Source organism: Theropithecus gelada, chromosome 5 (genome assembly GCF_003255815.1).
Source record: "Theropithecus gelada isolate Dixy chromosome 5, Tgel_1.0, whole genome shotgun sequence".
Taxonomy (NCBI): domain Eukaryota; kingdom Metazoa; phylum Chordata; class Mammalia; order Primates; family Cercopithecidae; genus Theropithecus; species Theropithecus gelada.
In genome coordinates, this window is record NC_037672.1 from 154120950 (window position 1) to 154138599 (window position 17650).

The 17650-nt window shown below is 33.3% G+C and overlaps 1 protein-coding gene across 3 annotated transcripts in view; it reads left to right on the forward strand.

Moving 5' to 3' along the window:
• Positions 1–17650, forward strand: part of GLRB (glycine receptor beta) — a 90776-nt gene that overhangs the window by 52528 nt on the left and 20598 nt on the right. For all 3 annotated transcript variants that reach the window (XM_025385382.1, XM_025385384.1, XM_025385383.1), the window contains exons 5-8: positions 7741–7970; positions 8073–8155; positions 10417–10557; positions 15429–15581. In XM_025385382.1, the coding sequence (XP_025241167.1) occupies positions 7741–7970; positions 8073–8155; positions 10417–10557; positions 15429–15581 (607 nt within the window). The remainder of the gene's footprint in view (positions 1–7740; positions 7971–8072; positions 8156–10416; positions 10558–15428; positions 15582–17650) is intronic.

A 17650-nucleotide genomic window follows, 5' to 3' on the forward strand; every position in this document is an offset into this window, starting at 1 on the left:
TGAAAATGAAAATAGTTTTCAAAGATGGTTATCTTAATATAAAGCATTTGAAATGCCAATAACTAGTAATTATTTGAAAATACTCATAAAACACTAACCAAAGCATATAACTAATGAGCTTTTATCTTTTAATGAATGTTCAACCCAAACTATTAAATTGTAAAGATTTGAAATATTCTTAAAGATACATAAGCTTGCTGGAACTTGTGTTGAATCATAATATTATATGACCTCATAACTAATAGAAAAGCATCTTTGAAGTAGCTTCAAAATGAAATAAGACATAATAATCAGGACGATACATTGAATGAACCAGTGAAGTAGGCAATTTCCAGTTTCGGTGATGCTCATTGGAATACGACTCTGATGCAATTCTATTTAAAAAAATAATAATTGGAGTAAGTAGAGACCCATTTGAGCTTTTTTTTGTGGTGTATTGAGGTTACAATGGTGCAGCTTAAAGCAAGAAGAAGAGTATAGGAGATGCTAAAAAATGTATGTTAGCACTGTGTTGAGATTTGAGATCTAGAGGTGAATGACTGTTCAAAGTAATTGTAGGTAGATCATCTCAGTACAGAGAAACCCAAATATGTTACACTATATGCAGAATTTTTTGAAGCAAAAAAGCATATTAAGCACTCTACAAGCATTACAAAGGAATAACAACAACATAAAGGATATTTCCTAATAAAATGAAAAAGTTTTTTAGCACCTAGTATCTCCAGGTGCAGTTCATGTACTTTGCATATAGCATCTCACTGAATTCTTCCTAAAACTCTATGTTGTGAGTGTATGATTTTTATCCCCATCTTATATAGAAGAGAACTTTGTCTTCCATTCACTCCTTAATCCCCTGCAATTTTGTTTTTGATATACCACTGTACCAAAAATGTTTTTGCTACAATCTTCAGTGGCTTCCTCATTTACTGAAAGTAGTCAGTGTTTTTTTTGTTTGTTTGTTTGTTTGTTTTTGTACTTGACCTTCAGTGGTACTTACTGCTGTTGACCATCACAAAGCTTTTTTTCTTTTGGTTTTGTGAAATCACATTCTTAGGATTTTTTTCTTTTTTGGTCTTCTAGCCAGTCCTTTAAGTGCTTACCCTCCCAGGTATTTTTGTGTTTCTTGTTTTTGCTTTTGTTCTGTATTCCTGCTCTAACTAATAATTTTGAACAAACCTATTCTTAGTCTTGATATTTTTTTGGTAATGTTTTGAAGGTTCATGCATGTTGTAACATGTATCAGAATTTCATTCCTTTTTTATGGCCAAATAATATTCCATTGTGTGTGCATGTACATATCTGTTAATGGAAATGGGTTATTTTCACCTTTTGGCTATTGTAAATAATGTTGCTATGAACATGAGTGTACAAATGTATTCTTTGGAGTGTCTGCTTTCAATTTTTGGGGGTATATACCTAGGATTGGAATTGCTGAATCATAGAAATTCTGTGTTTAGCTCTTTGAGGAAAGTATTTAATTTTTAAAAGTTTAAGACAGACTTATAGTGAAGACATATCAATGATTTATTTGATACACTAATAAAGGAACCAACAGCATGTGAAGCTGATTCAAGGAAGAATTCAAGAGACTACTGTGAAAGAAATAATGCTGAAAGAGACGTATAGGCATAGTCTTGGGGAATTTTTTTCTACAAGACAGAAATCATTAGTAACATCAATTTTTAAAAAGTTATCTAATTTTACAGTCATAGCCCTAATCAATAGAAAATGGCAATTCAAAGTTACATTGTCCTGGAGAATCACATGCATTAAGGTGGGCTTGTTAGACATTGTTTTAGTGTGATATTGAAAGAACAAACAATATTTTTGCCTTATCTTAAAATTTTGGATTTTTTTTCTTAACCTTGTATTTCTTGACTTTGATTTTGTTTATGGTATTTTTTTCATTCACTTTTTAAAAGTAGACTCAATGTAGACTTTATTGTAGCTTTATTGGTAATTGACAAAAATGTCATTTAGTAAATGAATGGATAAACACACCAAATTGCTACATTTGTTATCAAACATAAGTAGACATTATCCTCCAAAGTTTATCTTTGATATTAGGTTTCATCCCTAGTTTAGAACATTCTGTGGGTTTTGCCAAATGTATAATGATAAAGATTCACCATTATAGTATCATACAGAAGAGTTTCACTGCCCTAAAAATCATCTGTGCTTTGCCTGTTGATCCCTTTCTCCTCTCTAAATTCTGGCATCACTAATCTTTTTTACTGTCTCCATAGTTTTTCCTTTTCCAGAATGTCAGATAATTGGAATCGTACATTATGTACCCTTTTCAGATTGGCATCTTTCACTCAGTGATATGCATTTAATGTTTCACTGTATCTTTTCATGGCTTGATAGTTCAGTTCTTTTTAGCACTGAATAATATTCCATTGTCTGAATGTACCACAGTTTACTTACCCATTTATCTACCGAATGACATTTTCATCAATTATGAATAAAGCTACAGTAAACATCCAAGTGAAGGGTTTTGTGCTGACGTGTATTCAGCTCCTTTGGGTGAATACCAAGTGTGTGATTGCTGGATCATATGGTAAAAGTATGTTTCGTTTTGTAAGAAACCACTAACTGGCCGGGCGCAGTGGCTCAAGCCTGTAATGCCAGCATTTTTGGAGGCCGAGACGGGCGGATCACGAGGTCAGGAGATCGAGACCATCCTGGCTAACACGGTGAAACTACGTCTCTACTAAAAAACAAATACAAAAACCTAGCCGGGCGTGGTGGCGGCCTCATCTCACTGCACTCCAGCCTGGGCGACAGAGCGAGACTCCTTCTCAAAAAAAAAAAAAAAAAAAAAAAAAGAAACCACTAACTGTCTCCAAAGTGGCTGAACAGTTTTTCATTTTTATCAACAGTGAATGAGTTTTTTCCACTTTCTCCACATCCTTGCCAGCGTTTGTTATTGTCACCGTTCTGGATTTTGGCCATTCAAATAGGCGTGTAGTGGTATCTGATTGTTCTTTTAATTTGCATTTCCCTGATGTCATAGGATGTTGAACATCTTTTCATATGCTTATTTGCCATCTGTATATATTCTTTGGGTAGTATCTGTTCAGGTCTTTTGTGGATTTTTAAATTGAGTTGTTTGTTTTCTGATGGTTGAGTTTCAAGAGTTCTTTGTATGTTTCTTGGCCTTGGTTTTAACTTCTACCTTTCCACTGTCTCTTGCTTGGTCCCTGTTTAGTGATGATCTTGAATTGTTTGGGCCATTTTCTCTATCTTGATATTTAATCATTCTTTTGTATTGTTGATGAAACTGATTAAGAAGTGGTATCTTTTTGCCTCTGTCTTTATTCTGCTTTTCCCACATGTCACCCAATACCTATCAAAGTTTTACTCTTTGAGAACCTCACCAGATGTATGTTCTACAGCCTTTCCTGATCCCTGGTGTCTGACGTGATCATTTATTCTCTCAACAAGTATTGCTTTGTTCTTACATCCCTTAGGGTCCTTACCAATTGTCTCATGACTTGTTGAATCATCACTTCCTGAGGATATGGACCCTATGTTCTTATCCCTCTCAGACTGATAGCTCAGACCTTTGAACCTGGGAAGTTCTTATTAGTAAATAACTGTTGAATTCATGAACAAACGAAGGAAGGAATGATTGTTTAACATGGTCCGGCAAAACCAGTTTTTAAATGAGCCTCTTTAATCACTGAATTTAGTCTGGAACATAAAAACAAGTAGTCCACACAAGAAGTTTGCCATGTTACTTCATGTATCTCTAGTCAGTGAAATCTGAATAATAGTCTGAAAATCTCAGATTTGTTTTCTAGTACCATTTTGTGTTGATCTCCATATGGCTAGCACCTAAATGTAGTGCTTGAGTTTTAGTACATACAAAAAATGCCTTCTAAAAGCTTTTGAAGAGTTAGTAAAATGTTAGCTTTAATAATGTTTAGCAGCCAACTAAAACTTCTAGGTATCATCTTTACAACAATAGAAAAGGAATGCCGTCAATAGTAATGCCTGCATATTCAAAATGGTGATAATAGACATAATGTTAATAATACATATAATAAAATTAATTAACTTTTGAGAGTACTCACTTGGGGCCAGGTTTCATGCTTTAGGTAGAGTATCTCCTTTAATTCTTAAGAGTAACTGTGGACTAATTTTACTGACAAAGAATTTGAGGCTCAGAGAAGTGAAATAACTTGACTTAAACCCATACAGCAAATTATTTAGCACAGAATTTAGACCTAGATTTATCTAACTACAGGTCTCAGTATAGGTGTCAATTCATTAGTTAGCTTAAACTCATCTTCAGAGTCAAAATTAGATGTCCCATTGTGAACTGATTTTTGTTTTATTTTTACATAGGCTTTTTCAAGTTATGTTTGACTGATGTTCAATATCCCTTAAATAGTTGTTTTTTCAAAAGCAAGGAGAGCTCACAGCTGTATCCTTGCTAACCAGATCATGAAAATGAATATATCATTAATAAGTAATTTTGAATGAATGAACCAACCAGTCAATTGCCTAGGGATTTAGATGGAATTTAAATAAATGTTTTCTGAAAGTCTATGATCTAATCTGTAGCTGGATTCCCAAGGATGCAAAATGGGAAGAAAATGAAGGAAACCTGCTTAGTTATATAGCAAGTTCTATGTTAATCCTTTACACTGAGTATTTTATTTAATCCTCACATTAGGATATATATATGTAGGTATATACTATATTAAGAAACTTAGTTCAGAATGGATAAGAAACTTGCTCAGGGCCAAAGCTTTTAAGACTTAGAGGTGAGCTCTTAATCAGGCCTTTTATATTTCCAAGCCCATGCTGTCTCCATTATACAAGCCTTTATAAATTAGGTTATTATAATTTTTAAAAAAAGTTATTTATGATCGTATAAACACTAAACATGGGGGTTGACTATAAATAAAGTGCTCTTACATCATTTCTAATTTTCCCATAGATGGTTTTTATTTTGGCAAGGCTATGTAGGGCTTTTCTCTATCCTGCACGGCTTTCCGATGATTAAAATGCTTGGACTTAATATACTGATAAAAAATACAAATATATTATTGAGTTGTGTAGAAACATTCATAAGATTTCAAGAAGGATTTAGAATAGTAAACTTCACATGGAGAAACACTATTAAAATTCCTATAGAAATTTAAAAACAAAGCTTATTTTGGTATGTAATTTTAGATTAGTTAACCATACCATTTTGAAAATAGGTAGAACATGGAATTATGCTTCCAAAACTTGTGTGCATGCATGGACATTTTAAGGGGAATATTGTATAATATAGGCTTAATTTATGAACTTTCACCCCAAAAGTATAGAATGACTTCTTTTTTAGTTATACAAAATATGCTGAAGTTCAATACTAGCATTTCTTTAATTTCTGTCAGATAGTATCATGAATATTATTATAAAATACTGCTATAAAATCTTTAGAAATTAATTACTGAGAGGCCAACCAGCATACATTCCAAAAGATATTTGTTTTGGTCTGGATAAAGAATACCAATGAGTGGCCAAGTATGGTGGCTCATGTCTATAATCCTAGTACTTTGTGAGACCAAGGAGGGAAGTTTGCTTGAGCCCAGGTTTTCGAGACCAGCCTGGCCAACATAATGTGATATCATCTCTGTATAATTTTTTTAAAAAATTACCCAAGGCTGAGGGAGGAGGATCGCATGAGCCCTGGAGGTTGAGACTGCAGTGAGCTGTGATAGTTTCAATGCACTTCAACCTGGGCAACACAGCAAGACCCTGTCTTAAAAAATAAAAATAAAAAACTAAAGTAAATAAATAAAGAATACCTCTAAAGTTTTAATACTCTTATATCCCTATACATATATGTAATATTCTATTAAAAGGAGATAAACTAATATTAGACTGAAATAAAGCATTCTAACTCTGGAAGCCACATTGGCAGTGTTTTTTGGCAGCTATATCCAAATAATACTGAAATACTCTTGTCAAGAATAAGGCAATATCTCAACTGTTATTTTTTTATTTTCTATCCATCCCTATTTCAGAAATAGTTGAGGTATATGATAACAAAAAATACAATGAAGTAACTGAGAAAGAACTAAACGTGTAAGAGACATACAATGATAATTGCACCAGGATATGAGAGAGAAATTGTTAATGCAATTGGTAATAGAGTTAATGTTTAGCTTCCCAGCTATAAGACTAAAAGAAAAACACAATTAAGTCTTATTTTCCAGTCATATGAAGCATATAAAAGCATCAGGAGAGCATTTTGATAGTGTAAACTCTGAGGATTAAATGTGATTTTTGTAAAGCACTTAACATTAAATATACTTAGCACATGGTAAATACCTATATAATGGTATGATAGTGATATATTTCTAACAACTTAAAATTAAATAAGGAATTCATCCTGTGTACTTTCATATCAGGGTCATTGATCACAATAAAGGGTCACAGCTTTAACAACAAGTATGTAAAATATATATACACAGCTTCATCTGGTTATTTCTTATACTGAACCTTAATATCACATTAAGGACATAATATTTTATCATATTATGAATGCATATTTTAAATATAGCAATTCAAAGTTATAGGGTTTTGGTGATTTACCTTGATAAAACACAGCACCTAAAGGCGGTGATATGTTTAGGCTGTGTCCCCACCCAAATGGCATCTTGAACTGTAGCTCCCACAATTCTCACATGTTGTGGGAGGGACCTGGTGGGAGATAACTGAATCATGAGGGCAGGTCTTTTCCCTTTCGTTCTTGTGATAATGAATAAGCCTAATGAGATCTCATGGTTTTACAAAGGAGAGGTCCCCTGTACATGCTGTCTTGCCTGCCACCATGTAAATCATGCCTTTGCTCCTCCTTCACCTTCCGCCATGATTGTGAGGCCTCACATGCCATGTGAACTGTGAGTCAATTAAGCCCCTTTCCTTTATAAATTACCCAGTCTTAGGTATGTCTTTATTGGTAGCATAAGAACAGACTAATACAGAATGTAATAGAATAATTTGCAGTGTGTATATTTTAAGGAAGTGTTTTAGCGGATAATTTGAAATGAATTCTATTGGGTGTTCAAAATGATGTTAAGTGGCTATCAGCCACATGCTTTGGCTAAGGTAGTATAATTCACATTTTATTAGAAAATGTTTGAAACTAATGTGTGTTCCCTCTAAAGTAGAGGGCCATGCATGTCTTCCTGCAATGGATAAAAACTTTTGCCACATTGTATCTGTTGAAAGCCTTCACTCCATGAGTGAAGGTTTTAGTCTTGGACATTATTGAATTAATTTTTGTAGGTGTCACAATGATCATCAGATATTAAGTAATAATCTAAATTTCATTATGAATTTTAATTTTAAGATATGTGTATACTTGGACAAAAAATTTTGGGGAAGAATGATAGTAATATTTAGTGATTCTCATGCTTTTATGGTACTACCATCTAATCAGCTGTAATAATTTGTGTTTGTATAGAGGTAAAGGAATTATCGATAAGGTTACATTCTGATGTTTGAGCTAGCAAGTGCTACAGAATGTCTGCAGAGAGGAATTACATAGAGACAAGTGTCTTTATACTGCTAATGGAGCTCTCCTTTAGTGATGCAGTTGTGATCCTGGTTGATGGTGGAAGAACAAAAATATTTGTGCCACTAATCATTGTAACTCCTTTTGTATTGGGACTGAATAAGTTCTTAAAAAAAGCAACAAACATACGCATGTGCACACATGTACTTTTTCTTCAGGACTATAGAGTTAACATCTTCCTGAGACAAAAATGGAATGACCCCAGGCTGAAGCTCCCCAGTGATTTTAGGGGTTCAGATGCACTGACAGTGGATCCAACGATGTACAAGTGTTTATGGAAACCTGATTTATTTTTTGCAAATGAAAAAAGTGCCAATTTTCATGATGTAACCCAGGAGAATATCCTCCTCTTTATTTTTCGTGACGGAGATGTCCTTGTCAGCATGAGGTACTCTTTCATATTTAATATTTGTGCATTTATATTTTCCTTCTAAAATCAATCGATGACAGAGTATATTAAATTATTTCTAAGACCCATTTCTGCTTTCAGGTTATCTATTACTCTTTCATGCCCTTTGGACTTGACCTTGTTTCCCATGGATACACAACGTTGCAAGATGCAACTGGAGAGCTGTATGTAAATGAGAACATAATTGATTATGAAAATAAAGTGTTTAATATGTCTGGGTAATACATTCTACTGACATCTTAGATAACAGTGGTAAAACTAGTGCTTTGATTATAAATAGTCATTAAAATATTTAGGGAAATTATAGTTACTCTTTTATTAATACTATATTAAGCTGTATTAAGATAAATCATTTTTGTTCTAGTCTTATTTCAGTTCATTGATGTAGGTGTATATTTCTAACATTCCAATTGCCATTATTATTTGAGTTAGTAATATAGGCAATGTAAAAGAGAAAATCACATCCTATTTTCAATAGCATTTCTGATCTTAAAACCAGATTTTCTTAGCAGAAAATTTGGAAAACATTGCAAAATATTCTGTAAATCCAACTAAGCATTCATTTTCTATGAACGTAAAAAAATGTAAAAATTTTTTTTACAAAATTGTATTTTTTATGTTTATTTGATCATATATTTTTTCAGTTATTAAAAGGTACACTAGGTGTATTAATTGAAATTATTTATACAATGTACTAATTAATTTCCCATGATGCTTATCATTTGAAAATAAAAAGTAAGACATAAGCCTCGAAAAATTAACACAAATGCAAGGAATGTTTAACCTGAATACATGGATCATCTTATAATAAGGTTGTCTATTTCTTCAGAGAGTAAAGAATAATTACCGGGCAAAATATGTTGCATATATGTTCTAGGTTATATGTCTAAAGTTACTTTGTGGTTGTTTTTTAAATAATGTACTGAAATGGGTCCTAAATTTGAGCAGTACTTTTTCTAACTATAAAATGAGATTTTGCACATGTAAGTGTATGTGTTTATATGTTTGCACATGTCTATGTTTATGTATGTATTGTATATGAGTGCCTGCATGTCAAGATGTACTTGTATAAAACTTCCAACAGTGCATTTACGTTTTGATACCATTACTGGATGCACTGAAGTATTACTTTCAAAAATACATGCACTTTAGAGTTTGATAGTAGACTAGTGTATGCTGTAAAATTCTTTAAATTGTAGCCACATACCTAAGCCCAAAATGTGTGTGCTTCAGGATGCTGAAATGATGCTGTAATTATATCCCTTTGAGGGATTATTGTATTAGCCTTCTATGGTGATGCAACTCCTTTAGGGAATTTTGCAGTGATTATTATTATTATCATTATTACTATTTTTTGAGACAGAGTCTTGCTCTGTCACCAAGGTTAGAGTGCAGTGGTTCGGCTCACTGCAACACCCACGTTGTGGGTTCAACTGATTCTCCTGCCTCAGCCTCCCGAGTAGCTGGGATTACATGCGCCCACCACCGCGCCTGGTTAATTTTGTGTGTGTGTGTGTGTGTGTGTGTGTGTGTGTGTGTGTGTGTGTGTATTTTTAGTAGAGATGGGGTTTCACCATTGTGGTCAGGCTAGCCTCAAACTCCTGACCTCATGATCCACCCGCCTTGGCCTCCCAAAGTGCCGGGATTACAGGTGTGAGCCGCCGCGCCCGGACGATTTTTTTAAAAAATTTAGATGTTTCCATGATTACATTTCTTTTAAAAATTCCAGGGAGCGGGGCTGGGCGCGGTGGCTCACGCCGGTAATCCCAGCACTTTGGGAGGCCGAGGCGGGCGGATCACGAGGTCAGGAGATCGAGACCATCCTGGCTAACACGGTGAAACCCCGTCTCTACTAAAAATACAAAAAACTAGCCGGGCGTGGTGGCGGGCGCCTGTAGTCCCAGCTACTCGGGAGGCTGAGGCAGGAGAATGGCGTGAACCTGGGAGGCGGAGCTTGCAGTGAGACAAGATCACGCCCCTGCACTCCAGCTTGGGTGATAGAGCAAGACTCCGTCTCAAAAAAAAAAAAAAAAAAAAAAGTTCCAGGGAGCGTATTACATGACCGTAAATGTATACATTCAGAAAGCTTGCATCACTTATTTATTACCTTTTTATTGATGACCATTAAAAAATAATTCTGACATAGAGAAATAAGTTATTGTATATGATGTCCTAGGATTTTAACTCTGTGCAATATGCTTATTATTTAAACTTGTTCTTTCTTTAAGATGAATATCTTTAACTCTTGTAGTAGTATTTCCATTAGTGCCATGGATTTTACCTGTTTACATTTTAAACTACAATTTCATATAAGAAGGTCTTATTTTCTTTCCTTTGCTATGTTTAAAATTTGGATTACTAAAATATTTTAAAAACGTTATTAATTATATTTTAAACTAACATATTTATTTACTTTTGTTTATAGTTGGTTACACAACTGATGATTTAAGATTTATCTGGCAGTCAGGAGATCCTGTGCAATTGGAAAAAATTGCCTTGCCTCAATTTGATATCAAAAAGGAAGATATTGAATATGGTAACTGTACAAAATACTATAAAGGCACTGGTAAGTAATATTCTTTAAATAAAACTAAGTTCTATTTCAAAGATACATTTTAATTAATACATAGCCAAGGGGAGAGTGGAAAAGAATTGGCCAAAACTTAAAATTAAATTAGCAAGTAGTTTATCTTTACATTCATATGTTTAAGTCTTTCACAGAATTGTGTTCACTAAAGTTTTTTGAACTTTTAATTATTAGATAGACATGCTTGATTTTTCTTTATGTAATTTTCGTAGCGAGAGGCTTTTAATTGTTTATGTTAGTAATGAAAACTCTTTCAGGTAGTAGTTTTCAAATGTCAAGAAATTCTACTTCAGGCAGGATTCCATTTGGGGCTGAACATTTTAGATAGAAACAATATAATCTATATATGTTCACCCATTGTTTTTGGGTAGTTTTTAGATGGTGGTTGACCATCTAAAATAAAATAATTTTTAATTTTAAAAACCATTTATCTTTATGCTATGCAGGAAACAATAAGAGTGTGAAATAGTTGGACATCAGTAAATATTCCCTGTACAGTCTTCTTGACCTAGGTCATAGAACAGCCAATTATGAAAAGGAAAACAAATTAATCTCATTCTTTAAATTACATGAGTTTTTGCAGAAAGTACAGTACTCACTACTCAATACTGTCATAATGTGATTAGTGTTCAACCTTTTATTATCTGCTGGTAGTTCTAAGTTAGCGAGGGTTTTAGATATTGAATATAGTGTTATTTCACTTAGCAATATAAAGAAGATTATTCAATTTTGATTATTACATTAGTAATAATAATCATTTCAACATGTAAATTATTGCACAATTCTAATTCTGCTTTTGGAAGTAAATCATAACAAAAACATTCAGAAATAGATATAATTAAAGCTTTATTGTAAAATGCATGTTGACTTGAAATAATAAAATGTATATAGTATAATTGTGTAAAACTGAGAGAGATTAGATGTTTCTAGAGTGCTGATAGAATGAGCTAGAATGCTGTCCTCATGACATCATCAAGGCAACATATAATTTAAAACATTCCTGTTGACATTAACAGGTGGAGAGAACATTTACATATTTACAGTGTTGCGATAAAGACAATACTAGGCCGCTTGAGGATACAGTTAAACATCTGTTGTTGACTTCAAGATATGTTAGCAAATGATATAACTTTAATATGTAAGCATTCCTTCTTCTTAAAGCTTATAGTACATCAGGAAAACAGAGATAATAGTCAAATATATTGCTAAATAATTATTGAGGTTTTTAAAATTAAAAAATGGAGAGCTACTAAAAATTTGACCATCAAAGTATTCAATGAAGAAGTCATAGATAGTTAGATATGAAAGTGATCTAATTGATAATTCTGAGCCAGCTCCTTTATTTAGCACATAAAAGAACTGAAGAGCAGAGTGAATAAACTACTTATTAAATTAGTTATTACTGGTGACTTATTACTTATCAAATGTCACCAGGCAAATTACTGTCAGCCATGGGACCAAGAGTAGTATTCCATCTCCCATTTGTACTTCAAATTAAGAAGACTATAGTTGTTAGAGATTTTTGAGACTGTCGTATAAGAACGCGTGTTTAGTAGATAGGTTTTTGATCTCTTGCTATATCCTAGGCATTGTTTTTAGTTCGTTGCAGTAATTATTTAACTTAATCATCCCAACAATTCTATGAATTAAGTACTTTTATTATCCTCATTGTACACATTAGGCTAATGAAACAGACACTTGCCCAAGGTCATACAGTTACAGTGATTGTGTGGGAGAGGGAGTCTGATACTGTTACACGATTAATTCCTGTGGAGTCCTATTATACTTTGAAAATTGTTACCCACATCCAGATTATATGCTTGACATTTCAAAAAGAGCAGTGTCTAAATTGTTGTGAGAAATTTGAAGGAGACCGTATCAGAGTTTTAAATTTCTTAGAGATGAAAATGACACTAGTGATTTTATTTGTAATTTTGTGTAATAGCATATGATTATATAATAGCGTTGAAAGTGCTAGGAGTGTTCATTTTTTTTCATTTTTAAGCTGTACTTTAAAAAAAGTCTCCATTGGGGACTCAGTAGTGAATAAAAGAAAGGTCCCTGACCTTTAGTGAGCCATATTTCAATGTGGTAAACAAGTAAAAAAGTAAAATATAGTTCATTTTAGTTCTTAGAATAAAATTAGAAGGTTTGCTGTGATAGACAGAATTTGGAAGCTTACTCAAGAGTTATAAGTTTTTTTTGTGGAATTTTTTGAGTCATAAATAATTCACTGAAATCTAATTAGCCACAGAAAATAACAACAAAACAACTTATGCCTAACAATATTTTTTGGCACTTAGTATGTTTCAGCGACTTGATCAGTACTTTTATGAATTATCATATGAATGTAAGTAAAATATTTGTTAATGTTTGGATAATTAGAAATCTGTTTAGAAAAATAGACATTGAAAATACATGCAATAGTTAACAGTGTAGAAAAATGGGAAAGTATAAATATATATATGAGCATTACATAAAAATGATGGCCAGTATTTAATTTATATGGAAATAATAATGCAGTTTCAACTTTATTAAAATTATGCTTTTTATGATTATAAAAATAACAAAAGTGGAGAAATATGTGGGAAAGCAAGTATACAAAAATACTCAAATTGGAAGCCTGAGTGAATAATAGAATAAAACTTCACAGGAAATAGAAAGTAAATTGAATTTACCCAGTGAACATTTATATCAATTAGCTGCCCACCTGCCTCTCATAAATGTAACGATACTAGGAAAAGATCAAAAAAAGATGAAGAAACGTTTCTCATAAAATTTTATGAGCAAATCACTATAATATCCAAGCATGTATTTTACTGCTAAATGCATCCAAGTCTTGTGAAGCTCCCCTAGTGGGTACCTTCATAAAAGGGACATGATGGAAACTTGCTTCAAATCGCAGGACTCATGTTAATGGGCTATCATTTAAACATACTGGGATGGAATGGAAAATTTTATTTTAAGCTGTGCTACTTTGTAGTAAATCATTATAATATTTGTGACAACTGAGACTACCTAAAAATATACAATTTGTTGAGAAACATTTCATATGCACTAGGTGAACAGAAAACTAATTTGACTTCGTGATGCTATTACAAAGTGATGTATTTTAGAATCAGTTTTAGGAAATACTTTGAGCCTTCTTAATTGTAGCAATTGTACTTATGAAAGGTTCTATTTTTGAAATATTGCACATGATTGTTCGTTAGAAACATATGTTCTTATTTGTCCAGGCAGGGAGTTGAGGTGAATGGTGGGAAAAGCAAAGGAAGAGAGATTTTTCATTGTTACGTGTTTTACATCCTTTTAAAACCTGTGAATGACTTGATATATTGCCTAATTTTAATGAAATTCAACTGTAAAAAAGAAACACTTGCATTTCTTGTCTTTAATATAATATGGAAGCATTTGGCATAAATAGAATTTACTTCAGTCAAAAGCAACAATTTTTGTTACATATTAGCTGTACTGTCTGTGTAACCTCTCAGAGGTGGCAATGATTCTATACACTGGGAAAAGAAAAGATTTCTAATCTATTTGTTGAGGATATAAATAACCATTCTTTTATTCCACGTTTATTAAGGTCCTATTCTGTGCAAGTACTGCTGTAGGTGCTATTAATGAATAAATATGTAGATTATTCTTGTGTCAGATATATGTATATTCTTCCCAATTAGGAAGGTCAGGTAAATATTATTTTTAAACTATAAAATAGGAAAAAGTAACATTATTCTTTCCCCCATAATTGTTTCATTTATTTATTGTTCATTAATTTGTTTCACCATTTAAAAAAATTATACAGTTTAAACAGAAAACGATTATAGATATTTTATTTTGCTATTTATGCATAATCTTACATTTGTAAAATGGCAAATGACATTCTTATCTAAATTAAGCACTTTCAGCATTACATATTATATTTAAATAGCTAACTGAAAAGACCAAACATTTAAGAAATAATCTCGAACATCTGGAAATACCTTTTCCATTTGAATGCAGTACTGTGAGCATATTCGTGTTACTATTTTCTTTCTCAAGGCAGCAAAGGCTATTGTGAGGCTGCCTATAATTGGTGATTAATTTGGGGCACTAGTCGATGTCATGGCCACTCTAGAATTAGGTTGTAAAACAATTTCTGTCTTGGCATTTGAAAATGAAAGTTCTTTCCTTCAATTGGACTACCTTTGAGAGCCCGAAGTAGAGGTGGGTAAAGTTTTGAGAGGCATATCCAATGTTTGCAGTATATATATCTTTCATGTATATGGATTGAAAACACTGATTTCTTATACTTGTTAATGTTCACTTCCAATACTTTCTTAATTTTTAAGGTTTATCTATACATGAGAGTCAGTGTAGACTGCCATCCATCCTACATAAGAAGTGGTACATGTGGCTGAAAAATTATACTGATAAGGTGTAGTCCCGGAGTGGTTTTTCTTTTCTTTTTTTTTTTTTTAAGACTTGCTCTACTTTGATTTACTACTGCCTGTATGACTCCTTTAGATCATTGCCCTGAGAGGACCCACGGGTAAGGAAAAGTTCAACTCTATTGCCAGTTCTCTGAACAATGACCTAAAAGGCTAGACACTGACACAGTGGAGCAGCATGTGGGATCTATTTCTCAATGTCATAATGAAGTTGCAAAAGGTCAGCTGAAACTGGTTACATAATGTCACCCTTTTAGATCACATAAATTATATATCTGCAAAGAAAAACTTTTTTCTGAGGGGTTTACTCTATGAAATTGCCTCAAATAGAAGTGACTTACCATTTCCAGGTCTGTCATTGATGTTTGCGATTCTGTGTGGGTGAAAACCTCATGCCTTGAATGTGTTTGCTTCTGAAAGGCTACTACACATGTGTGGAAGTCATCTTCACTCTGAGGAGGCAGGTCGGCTTTTACATGATGGGGGTCTATGCCCCAACCCTGCTCATCGTGGTTCTCTCCTGGCTTTCCTTCTGGATCAACCCGGATGCAAGTGCTGCCAGAGTGCCCCTGGGTAAGGTGTTCCATGCTTTTTTGTCACATCAGGAACAGATTATATCTTTATCTAACTTACCATATAATCAAATACTTTGAAACAATGAGTTTTAGAATTGTTAGCAACCAATTTCACTGTTTAAAGACTTTCTTGAAAACTTGATATTGAACTAGATTTTCTCAATGTTTATGCACTCTATAATTAAGCTAAGTTTCTCTTTTCATGTCCTTGGAGTATCATAAGCAGTTAATCTATTTTTCTGTCATGAAATAATTATTTAGAAGTGATTTTCACATATAACTATGTCTAAAACCTTCAGTAGTGCCAAACTTAAAAATGAATAACTATTTTGAAGGAAACCTTCCTGAAAAATAGTATGTATTATCACTTACTCTTAGTCAGGAAATAGTAATATAATTTGTTTTTTAAAAAAATTATGAAAAATTATATAGCCATCATTTTCCCAACCATTGGTTATTTTGTGCTATATCAGGGCTGGTTGGCTGTCCCTTGAGGGCCATTGCTCTCCAGTTTATTTTTAATGCTTTGTGACATAGAAATGCCACCAGCCAGTCTTTTGAAAATCGTGTCTGTATAATGGCTAGAAAGCCTTTGCTTAAGGAAATAAGCAAGAGCCCTTCCTATGGATAAACTGAATAAACTTCAAAATATGTACATTGTGTCAACAAATTTTGATTGATTGGAGTGTTTCAAAATTCTTTATTACTGTGTATCTGTGTGTTTTTCTGAATATCACCTGGAACTCACACAGGTAAGACTGTGATATGTCTGACCTCCTCAGTGAGTACGTAGTTGCTTCATTTAAATTTTCTTCCATCGAAAAGGCCTTGTGCAAATCTCTCTCCTGACTTATCGGAGGAATTAAATGAAATACAGATTTTAAAGAGTGGGAAACTAGGAAAGAAACCATGAAAATGGCAATGTAATCTGAAGAAGAATTTGTATTTTTACACCTAACAGAGATCACACAGACCAAATCTATAACCAAAAATGTAGGAAATTTCATCATGGATAAAAACTATGTATTATATATATTGCATTTACTGGGAAAATAACCAAAAAACCTGAATTTAAATTCTTAGACTTGTCAAATATATGTATTTCTCTCAAATAATTTTTGTTGTTGTTATTAGAAGTTTCTTATGTTCATGCAGTGATATAAATGTCAGGCTTCCAAGAGCACTTTGGAGACATCCCAATTTCTGACATATCCTGTAAGAATTTTTCATCTGCATTCATTGCAGGACTTCTGATACCAGGTCCCTGAGCTGTGACTTAATATCCAGGAGACATGTTATTTGGAGAAGTGTTCAGAGACTGAAAGTCTGTCTCTAGAGTTAACCTGGGTTTGAAAGCCAGTTCTGAATTTACTAGCTGTGACAGGTTGGACAACAGATTTAACTTCTTTAAAAATAACTCTGCTGAAATATCAGCGGGGATGATAAAAATACCCAAGAAGCTCCAGAGAGTATTAAGAAAATGAGTGAAAGCCTATATTAACATTCAGAAGTTAATAATGAGCTACATTTTTATATTGCTTTACAGTTTGCAAAGCACTTCTACATATTTTGATTCCTTCAGCAAATATTTGTTTTGTGCTATGTGCTAGGTACTATTCAAGAAGATGGGGATGTTGTTAACAAAATAGGTGGCTAATAAATAGTTAATAAAATGCATTAAAACACGTCTTAGCTTCAATGAGTATATATGTTATTGGGAAGAAACAGACACCAAATAAATATAATATATCATATGTAAGATAGTGATGTAAGATAGCAGGTTTGGAGGTAGCAAACTGCTTGTTAGAAAGGCCTCAGTGAGAGGGTGATACCGGATAGAGACATGAAGGAGGTGAAGAAATGAGTCATTTCTAGGACAGAGTGGGCCAGACAGTGATCATCTGGGCCGCATTCCTGAGGCAGGAGCATGCCTGGGCATTGCGGAGACAAGGAGGCCAGTGTGGCTGGAGCAGAGCAAGTCAAAGGGAGAGTAGTGTGAAAGGAGGTCAGAAAGATAACAGCGATGAGGGGTGGACTACGTAGCATCTGCTAAGACATCCTGATGAT